Below are 10,749 nucleotides of genomic sequence, written 5' to 3' on the forward strand. Positions count from 1 at the left end.
GTATCACATAAAACTAGAGATGAGGACTCCAACTTAGGTACCAGCAATTTCATGCTAGCGCACTTGCAAAGGGGGTAGATTTAGCTCCAAAGTTAAGCTAGCTCAAATTTGATGAGAAAACTTTTATTATAAAATGTTAGCCTTTCTTAGAAGTAATATACACACACTATTCATATTCACAGTAAATTGTAAAATACCCCCCCCCCCCCCCCTCCAGTACCAATATCTTTGTCACAACTCTTTGATGTCAGAATTTCTTAACTCCCAAATATCGGTTTCGGCCTCGAAAATCCAGTATCCGTCTGGCTCTTCTTACTTTGTTCAGATGCTGCGCAACTGTACCATCCATGAACCCTCATGGAGCGGAGAAACCCCCCAGAGTGTTCACCCCCCAGGAGGTAAACCCAGCGGCATGCAGAGAGAGCGTTACCATCACCACCCGACGCCAAAGCGGACGGGGCCAGAGAATGCGTGGCAAAAAAAGAAAAGAAAAGGAAGCTAAAAAAATACAAGGAAAAAAAGGGAGAAAAAAAAACCACACACAACAGTTATGAGATGAGGAGGAGGGGTGAGGGGAGGGGAAAAACAAAAAGAGGGTGAAAACCTTGCCGAACAGTACCGTGACACTTATGCCCAGGCTGCTGTCCTTTTTGGACAGCTCAACGTCAAATAGTTCTCCCGGACGGAGACTATTGACCCCTGGGGCATTACCACTTAAATTTCCCATGATGCACTCCTGTAGAGGACAGAGAACAGGGGTCGAGGTTGAGTGGGCGGTTATCAAAGGCAGGGGGACGTGCAGAGACGGAGAGGGAGAAAGAGAGAGAAAGTAATGGTTCGTTCTCATCCAAAGCAGCCAAGTCTAGCAGCGCGGCTGCATTTAATTCATTTCTGATGTAGAGGAGCGTATTCAGCTACGCGGTGCGTGCAAGGTACTGCATACGCCCCTCTGCATCGGAAATTAATCCAATGCAGCTGCGTGGCTAGACTTAGCTGCTTTGGGCGAGGACCATCAGGAAAGAGGGAGAAAGACAGAGTGGGGGGGGGGAGAGAGAGAGAGAGGAGAAGGAGCAGTGTGTTGGAGGGAATAGTAGTCGAGCATACATTAAAACAGAGACATGCATAACACAGGCAGTACAGTGCCTTGCATTGGCATTCTAAATGCAATGGCAGGCACCCGTTACATACAACAGGCAATTAGTTAAGTCAAGCATCTTCAGGATGTTTCTTTGTCATGTAGATACAGGGGACCTGTGCCAAGAAAATAATGGTGGCACTTTTAGATTATTAGTTTATATTAGTATTGCACTCCAAAAGGCACGTTTTGATTGACATTTTTGGAGTCCTACAGAGCACTTGCATAAGATTCCACCAAATCACAATCCAGCCAGGCCGCACCTTTTTGAGTTTGAGCTTCTCTTGGCTACTAGAGTACGTCTCCTCATCCATGTCCGAATCTCCCCGGTCTGAATATTCCGGATCTTTAGGAACCTCGGGGGCTTTAGCCTTTCTAGTTTTGGGCGGCAGGGCCGGCGGAGCGGCGGTGTCGAGGCCCAGGTCGGGTTCTGGTTTCTGGTGATGGAGGACCGGCACGGCGGCAGCAACAGCAGCAGCAGCGGCGAGAGCGACGGCTCCATCCGGGCTCCGGTGAAGTCCATTAACGGGGGTTTGGGTCGAGTGGGCGGCGGCGCTGCTCGCTCTGGAGTCCTGGGAACTGAGGCTGGCGCGCTGGCGGAGCGGCGAGGAGGAGGACGACGAGGGGCTGACAGCGCTGGGAAGAGGAGGACTAGGGCTGCCCGTCCCGCCCAGCTCTTCAGAGGAAGACCCAAAGTCCAGATCCTGCCTCTGGCCAGAGGGGGGCGCCAACACGGGCGACTGGGCCTGGTAGGGAACATGGCCTGACGGAGAACAAGAGGAACAAGTCAGTTACACCTGCAACTCATCCACTCACAAATAAGAGACAACAATGGATACAGTTCTACTGTATTCAATAGACCCTTTACTCATAAACGTAATCTTTTTGACAAAATGTCTTGCTTCCGTCTTCAAACGTCTCGTGCACGCATTGTTTGGGGAGAGACCCTAGGGACATTGTGGAGGCTAGGTGAAGGTAACCGAGCGCACGGTCAGGTCGTCAGGGCGGTGTGTGGTTACATCCCAGAATGTCCACGGAGACTTTACAATATACTGTAATGGACTGCATTTATATAGCACTTTTATCCAAAAGCGCTTTACAACTCATGCCTCTCAAGCTGCTCGTCGGGAGCAATTAGGGGTTAAGTGTTGTGCTCAAGGACACTTTGACACGCTTCTGGGAGGAGCGGGAATCGAACTGGGGAACCTTCTGATTACCAGACGACCGCTCTACCCACCAAATGGCATATGCCAAATGTATAACGCATATAATGTATGTTTCACATTCCAAAACATCATTACTGCTTCCAAACAGTAAGAGGGTCCTCTTCTACGTGATCCCCTAAACGGATCTGGGTCCCGTGCCGCACCTTCGTAGAGCCTCTCCCTGGGCTGGGACACCACCAGCACGACATCGTCGGGGGCGTGGTGGAGGACGTCGATAGCCGCGGCGTGCGGGAGGCCCTCCAGGTTCACGTCGTTCACAGCGAGCAGGCGGTCTCCTGCACCAACGAGAAACGTCAGTGACATTAACAGGGTTCCCACGGACATTGCACAATGAAATTCAAGGACTTTCCTAAGCACTATTTTTCATTTAAAAAGGGCATTTAAAAGGATACAATTCACTTTTAAATGCTGTTTTTTATTGGATGCTATATTTATGGCTTAAAACCAATTTCTTGATTCAGAACAATTTTAACATGGATGAACGTTCAATGCGAATGGTTGATTTGAATTTCAATGACTTTTTAAGCACCTTGTTAAAAAATGGTGTTTCAATTCCAGGCCTCGAATTATTTTTGTAAAAAATCAAGCACTTTAAGCACTTCAAGGACCTTGTGCGAGCCCTGCATTAAGTACAACACGCTGTACAGTAGTAGCACTGGATTTCTCCATGTAGCTCATCTGAAGTTCAGGACATCAGGACCCATTTCCCACTGCTGAAGAAAACCGGTGAAATCCCAAAGTTTGCAGGTTTTATTACTCAAGGCTGGATCAGCTCTCACACTAGCTACCTGATACCACAGGCATGCACATTTTGAAAGGAACCATCTGACACACACCTCTTTGATCTTTGATCAACCATAAACCCAGTCTGCAGACGGATGCAAAACAATGAGCGCTTCATTGGCAAGGCCGCCTCCATTTCCCGACATACTGTAGGTTTCGAAGCATGTCAAAATCAGGGACAGAACACGCCATTTTGATGTATTATGCTTGTTGTTTGACTACAATGGGTAGGGGAGGGAAGTAGGGCGATATCTTTATATATATATACTATATATATTTTCTTTTTTTTTTAAGGTTCTCTCACTCAAACATTCCAGCCCAGTCAGTTTGAGTTGTCTCTCTTGCTTCCAAGCTTTAGCAGTTTTGGCTCCATGAGAATGAGCTGCTGTTCCCCATGTGCGGCTGCACTTCCTGGTTCACGAAGTTCAGATGAAACTGTGAAACTAGGGGCGGGATCCACAAAGAATGGATTGCACGGTGCTAATTGCACCCTTACTTACAATTCATTATGAATTGAAAATGGGGTACCCTGATGTAAACAAGACGAAAGTCTTTCTCTGGTCTGCATCCCCTTAACAATTGTGTGTATTGAGCCGTACTGTATTGTACCCATTCTGCAATCTGTTAATAACATTTTCAATCAATCAATCAATCAGGCTGGGGTAGGGGAGTATTGGGGATGCCATGTGCACAAGTTGCCTCCCCCTCAGTTGGCTCTCTCTCCTCCGCCGCAATTATTTTGGGGTGGGTAATTTTTTTTCTTCCCTTTGTTATCTTTTTCCCCCTCCTTTTTCCGATTTTTTCTCCCATCCCACTGTTAGTCGTTATGCCAATAACCCCCTTCCTGGTTGTTGCGCACTTTCCCCTACTGTTGGTCCGAGAGGCCGGAGACTATCACATGCTTTCCTCCGACGCATGTGCAGCCAGCCGGCAGCCAGCCTGGCCGCGCAGATTCTCACTGGGAGAGTGTAACGTGTGGAAGGTCGCACTACCTCTCTCCAGATCCTATCTTCGCTGAGCAGGCGCCACGACCGAACTGTAGGGGTCGCTGTCCACAACGCCCAGGACCCACCCACGGCTCCCCTCCCCCTAACTCAGCCAAACGAGTTAGTATAGCGATCAGCCCGAGCCAAGGCAATGCTGACTCTCCGGGAGTCGAGACCGCAGCCTCTTGCATTGGTGACGAGCACAATCTCCGCTACGCCACCTGACCGCCCTGGGTGATTTTATTTTTATTTGTCATTTTCCTCCAGCTGCAATTCATACACACCTTTTAGTAAAAACCTTTAAGAAATGTTTAAATCCAGACCCTCTGAGGGCCCTCCCCCAGCTCGGGCCCTGGGTGGTCAGTTCCACTTTTCACCTCACTTCTACACCCTGGTCAACAGTAGGTGCCAGATACAAGTGCCCCACACCATCAGAAAGTAGGGACCCTAAGGATGCAGCTCAGAACTGTATCATCTATGTCAATACTTTCTGTCTATTAACCTCTTAACGTGCTGCGGGAATGTATACGTCCCGGTGTGCCCATGGGGCAGAACGCACAAAGTCACGGCACTTTGTGCTACTCGGGGGTGCATTTTTCACCGAACATATATTAATGACAGTTCGAAAGATCTATTTGTTGCTGTTCGAACATCACCACACTCGACCAAATACATGCCTCGGTTCTTGAATAAGGGATCTAGATGAAAGTTGACGAGTGAAAACCAGAAGTGAATCACACTTGAGAACGAATGACCGTGGAAATTGATTCGAGAGCTTTTTCTTTTGTCACACGGTTTACCCGGATCTCTCAAAGACTCATTTCTGAACAGATTTTTATAAGATTTGGAGCTATACTACATAAGACTTCAGGCTATGGATCCGCTGTGTTTTCCAGCTTATACCAATTCTTTTTTATATATTTATTTTTGATATTGCAACCACTAGAGAAAAATTTGTACACAACTTCAACTCAAGTTCAGACCTCCGTTACTCATTAGCACTGATTCCCTTTTTTGCATTAGTAACTTCAGAATGTTATCTTTCAAAAGACACCAGGCTCATGCATGTGCTATAAGTATAAAGTATAAAGCTAAGCTTTGCAAAAAAAGTATGCAGTCCTCAAGTTCAAGTATAAAAAAGAAAAATAAAATAAAAAAAAGCCACTTTTCTACCCGCCTGTTAAGAGGTTAAAGGAGCACGCCAACATTATGAGAAATGTGCTTACCATCTACCTAACATGACATACCTGGTACCTACAGATTCCTCACGATACACATGATACCAATAGCTTCATGTTAGCTTAGAAAATGGATCCACTAACACGGTAATGTTGGCTGGCACAGAGGGGGTTTTAGATGTTTTCTTTTTTTAGATGTCCAGGTGCCCATTGTGTCATAATCAGTCCATGGGTCCAGCAATTGCATATCTTACTTCTCGCCTAAAATGTTGTCAGAAACATATTTTAGTGAACCGTTTAGGTGGAAAAAGAGAAAGGAAAGAGCCGCCATCTTGACAAACGGAGACACGTAAGTCAGGAGTCAGACCAGATCGTATCGTTTTCTGTTTTTATTGCAAAAGTGAACAATAATAAACATCAATAGACATTATATGCTTTTAAACTATTGTGTTACATAGTGACATAGATATACACAGAAGAAAAGAGTGGACTAAAAGCGAGGCATTCTAGCAAGAAAGGCTGGACTACAAAACAAGGCATTTCAAGCAGTTCAAGGAACAGTGTTTTCTGTCGGAGAGAATAACTCCCTTTGGCTGGACTTTGGCGTTTGTAACTCTGCAGATGTTATACAAGCACCTCCAGCTATACAACACACTAAAGCTAAGGAGGAAATATAAAAAGCTTTAACCATTCCTCAGAATGAGAGGTCCACTCAATCAGCCACTACTACATTCTGGGTGGCCTACCAGGTTTGAGGCAGCCGTTGATATCAGCAGGCCCGCCGGGAGTGATGGCGCTTATGATGGTGCACAGGTCCATGCGACCAGAGTTCTCCCCTCCTACGATCTGGAACCCTGCAGAACAAACGGACAAGAGCCAGTCAACGGACGCTTGAATATACATGCATCATTCAAAATGCAAAAAAAGAGATCAAGAACAACTGACGCAGCAACAGAATGCCCTTTAATACCATGTGTAGCATGTGCCGTCTCTTTCGAGTTTGAGTTCCGACAGCGGGGTGGTGTGCAATAAGAATTGTTATTCTGAAAGACGTGCAATAAAGTTATTCTGAAAGAAACGTGCAATAGAGTTGTTATTCTGAAAGAAACATGCAATAGAGTTGTTATTCTGAAAGAAACATGCAATAGAGTTGTTATTCTGAAAGAAACATGCAATAGAGTTGTTATTCTGAAAGAAACGTGCAATAGAGTTGTTATTCTGAAAGACGTGTAATAGTTGTTATTCTGAAATAAACGTGCAATAGAGTTGTTATTCTGAAAGAAACGTGCAATAGAGTTGTTATTCTGAAAGACATGCAATAGTTATTATTCTTAAAGACGTGTAATAGAGTTGTTATTCTTAAAAGACACGTAATAGAGTTGTTATTCTGAAAGACATGTAATAGAGTTGTTATTCTTAAAGACGTGTAATAGATCTGTTATTCTTAAAAGACACGTAATAGAGTTGTTATTCTGAAAGACATGCAATAGTTATTATTCTTAAAGACGTGTAATAGAGTTGTTATTCTTAAAAGACACGTAATAGAGTTGTTATTCTGAAAGACATGCAATAGAGTTATTATTCTTAAAGACGTGTAATAGAGTTGTTATTCTTAAAAGACGCGTAATAGAGTTGTTATTCTGAAAGACATGTAATAGAGTTGTTATTCTTAAAGACGTGTAATAGATCTGTTATTCTTAAAAGACATGCAACATATGCATGTCTTACCCAGGCCATATTTGACATCTTTCTTCAGATTTACAGATGTAATCTCCCTCTCCGGGGACGGTAAGGCATTCAGCTTCTTCTTCAGCGAGTCTGTGTGAAACATAAGACAGATGAATGCTTAGATGGTGTGGGTGTGTTTGTGTGCGATACCCATACAAGATCAAATTTCAACACACAACAACTACTCTGTGAAAACAAAAACTGGATTAAGGATACTTAGTGCCAGAGACCACAGCTAAGAGACACTTTTTAAAAGGCAACGAGGGGGATGGGTGCTTACATACTGTAGCACAACCAACATTACAAACAAGTCAGAATTATCTCTACTCTACCACTTACAACATTACTTAAGATGATCGACACATTTTTACAAACGCCCGATTCAGATCGGAGACAGCCGGCAGCGACAACACAGCCTGTATTATACATTCAGAGCCTTAGCCAATCCGTTTCACGGGGATAAAAGCCCTGGGAGCTTTAGTATATCCATAGATCACTGTTGGCCAGCCCAGAGTCCAAACAGAGGCTGGTAGTGTTGTTGATGAGCCTCCACTTTAGCACCACTGGCTAATGGGCCTGAACAGAAGGGCTAAGCTAGGATAAAAAGGGAAGGTCACGGGTTCTGTACCCAGCATGAAGCTATTAAATGAAGGCGCGGGGCCAGAATTATGGTGCACAGGCTGGCAGCGCTGGGACTAGGGATGTTATGGATTATATAAGACTGGTTTAGATCTGCCTAGATCTCTGGGATCTCGAGAGGAGGGACATGCGTAGTTAGCGATGCTATATATGGTTTCTATACATGCATCTAAACAAGAAAAAGGCAATTTTATTTTTTTAACCAGGCAGATCAATTCGAACAAATTCTTATTTACAATGACTGCCTGGCAAGAGGAAAAAAGGGCCTCTTGAAGGGTAACAGGGAAAGGGGACAACATTTATTAATTAAATTACGGTAAATAGAAAAGAGTCAGACAATACATCCATCACAGAGGTAAGGGAAATAATTAAAACATACATCAAACAACCAAATACAATTACAGAATTAAAATGCATGAAGCAGAACAGACAAATTGCAGTTAAAAGGCTGGGTGACAGTTGCAGGTGTGTGGGAAAACAACTCTGTGATAAGAGTCCCTAAAAGTAGTGAGGGGGATCAATTTGCATCTCGTTCCAACTGCTGGGAGCAGCAAATTGGAAGGAGGATTAGCCAAAGGAAGTGTTAACACGGGGAACATCAAGCAAGATATGGTGAACAGGGGTCAAGAAGTAGTCAAATAAATAAACCTGAATCTGACATTCATAACATTATACACAGGAAGTAACAACATCCACCATCCGTGAAGAGGGAGGACAAGAGGCTTAGACCTACTGTTGACGGTCAGAGAGGCCGGGGTCGATGGCAGGCCAGAGGAACCATGCATGCTCACCCCTGGGAACACAACACAACAGAGGAGGTCAGCAGTGTCTCTCTCTCTCTCTCTCTACAGACAAGACAGGGTGTCTGCAGACCCTGTCCCACTATCTTAGACACAATGCCACACAATGTTATTTAGCAACAAGGATTGTCCCCGAGGAATAAACAATGCCTCCAGATGACCCTTGGAGCCACAGTCCACTCATATTGGAATCGGAGTCTGAATATTAAATATATTAAAATAAAACACAATCAAATTATTTATTTAATTTGCCCCCCCCCCCCTGCCCCAGGGCCTTACTACCTACAGGTACCTCATACCCATATAACTCTGTACTCTGTATACAATGGTGCTGTATATACACTATATATACTGCATATATATCCATCTGTCTGAATATACCTGCATATAATCCTTCTATATACCTACTTATGATATCATGTACAATAATGCTGTCTGTATCGTGTATATAATACTTACTGTAATATAATATATATATACATGCACGCACACATCTGTCACACATCTGTCTGTACATACCTGCATATAATCCTTTTGCACATCTGTAGATACTATGTCTATATCTGTACATAACCCTTACCTACTCTTACTAGTATGACTTACTACTATAGTGTATTTATACTGTACCTGTATCATTATACATAATAATACAACTCTGCACATTAGCACTATTACTCAGTAGTACTAATTTATATATATATATTTATACCCAGTTTAATCACCTGTACATTGTATATTAATATCGCACTTTACATTTGCACTCTGGTTGGATGCCAAACTTCTTTACGTTGTACTGTACTTGTGCTGTATAATGACAATACATTTTAATCTAATCTAAACACACCAGATAGATACAAATTGTATCATATCGACAGAGAAGAATAAGGGCTTTGTGTCTGGAACAGCTGAACCTTTGGCTGAAAAGCCACATTAGGGCGTTTGGAAACATGAGGACTGCACTTTCCAAGAAGATCTCATGGTACCACTTTACTGAGGGCATAAAGCCATAATGGACTATATAAAGTAGGGAGACAACTTAAGAGCCGTCACAGGAAGACTAGAGAAAGGAATGCTCTGAACACCGTCAACAGGAGTCAAGACGTCTGACCAGGTCCTGAAGGGCCACTGACACGTGTGGCAGCATTGAGCAACCGCCCGCATGCACATTAAATACATTTTAGCCAGCAACTTCCGGGGGCTAGAGTAAATGCTGGACAGGAAGCTAGAATAAAATAGAGCACCGTTGAGTCAAGTGTTACCAACCTGTTGAAACCTTAGCTAGCCTATGGTGGAGGCTAAAGACTGGAGCAATTATAGAACAGCGGTCTTTTAAGCTGCTAGCACAAGTGCTCTTACCTACTACATACGCGTGGCCAGAATCCTCTATGGAAGAAGAGTCCGATTCCTTCTTGAATCTCTTGAGGCTCCAGGCCGGGCTGCTGTGAGTCGCTGAGCCGAACGGTCTGGGGGAGGAGAGGGGGACAGAGAGAGAACGTGACTGGGGCGGTCAGGCTGAGGAGGACGACTACCGTCTACAGAGTGGAACAAGAGTGCCAGCTAAGTTGTTTTGTTTTTATCATTCCATCTTTTAATCAGTAGAGCGCAGCCCAGCCCAGAACTTGCTACGGCAGCCTTAACCCTTTCACTGCGACACGGTTAACCCTTTCACTGCGACAACACGCAGAAGGTTAACCCTTTCACTGCCACACGACAAAGGGTTAACCCTTTCACTACAGAAGGTTAACCCTTTACTGCCACACTAAAGACGGTTAACCTTCTGTAGTGTGGTAGAGAAAGGGTTAAAAAGAACGGACACGTTTTAGTAGGCTATAACGAGATCTAATTAAGATTGGCCAAAAATAATAATAATTTGAGGCCTAGCTTGGAAGAAGATTGGAAGTCTTCTGGTATTTCTATACCACACAGAATGTCGGTTAACTTAAAAAAAAAAACGACTACAGAAATCTGGAGAAGTGACATAACAAGTTGGTTTCATGTCAGTAGAACACACAATAAATCATCACAGACAGACACACACACGTCCCCCAAGGGGCTGATTAAAAGCTAGATGTACTGCTCTCGGGTGGAGGTGGGCGGAGCTCCGGGCCCAGTAACGAGTGCTCGCTAGGCAACCCCTGTCGGGACGCCTGCTGGGTGACTACAGCACACAGGCGGCACCCACAGAATATATTAGCCCTGCCCCGACAAGCAACTAAATGGGTCATGTATAGGGATGGGTACGGTAATCCGGTACTTCCAAGGGTATCAACCGAA

The 10,749-nt window shown here is 44.4% G+C and overlaps 1 protein-coding gene across 5 annotated transcripts in view; it reads right to left on the reverse strand.

The window, feature by feature from the left end:
- The window catches only part of ptpn13 (protein tyrosine phosphatase non-receptor type 13), a 153,718-nt gene that overhangs the window by 24,170 nt on the left and 118,799 nt on the right, over positions 1 to 10,749 (reverse strand). For 2 of the 5 annotated variants that reach the window (XM_084324405.1, XM_084324402.1), the window contains exons 19-25: positions 9,832 to 9,938; positions 8,409 to 8,468; positions 7,037 to 7,126; positions 6,055 to 6,162; positions 2,505 to 2,636; positions 1,399 to 1,898; positions 620 to 736 (exon numbers count right to left, since the gene is read on the reverse strand). In XM_084324405.1, coding sequence (XP_084180531.1) covers positions 620 to 736; positions 1,399 to 1,898; positions 2,505 to 2,636; positions 6,055 to 6,162; positions 7,037 to 7,126; positions 8,409 to 8,468; positions 9,832 to 9,938 — 1,114 coding nt within the window. Of the gene's footprint in view, positions 1 to 604; positions 737 to 1,398; positions 1,899 to 2,504; positions 2,637 to 6,054; positions 6,163 to 7,036; positions 7,127 to 8,408; positions 8,469 to 9,831; positions 9,939 to 10,749 lie in introns of all 5 variants that reach the window. The other 3 variants (XM_084324403.1, XM_084324401.1, XM_084324404.1) reach the window with 2 other exon arrangements.

The sequence above is a fragment of the Notolepis coatsorum genome (assembly GCF_963971535.1).
Source record: "Notolepis coatsorum genome assembly, chromosome: 11".
In the NCBI taxonomy this organism is placed as follows: domain Eukaryota; kingdom Metazoa; phylum Chordata; class Actinopteri; order Aulopiformes; family Paralepididae; genus Notolepis; species Notolepis coatsorum.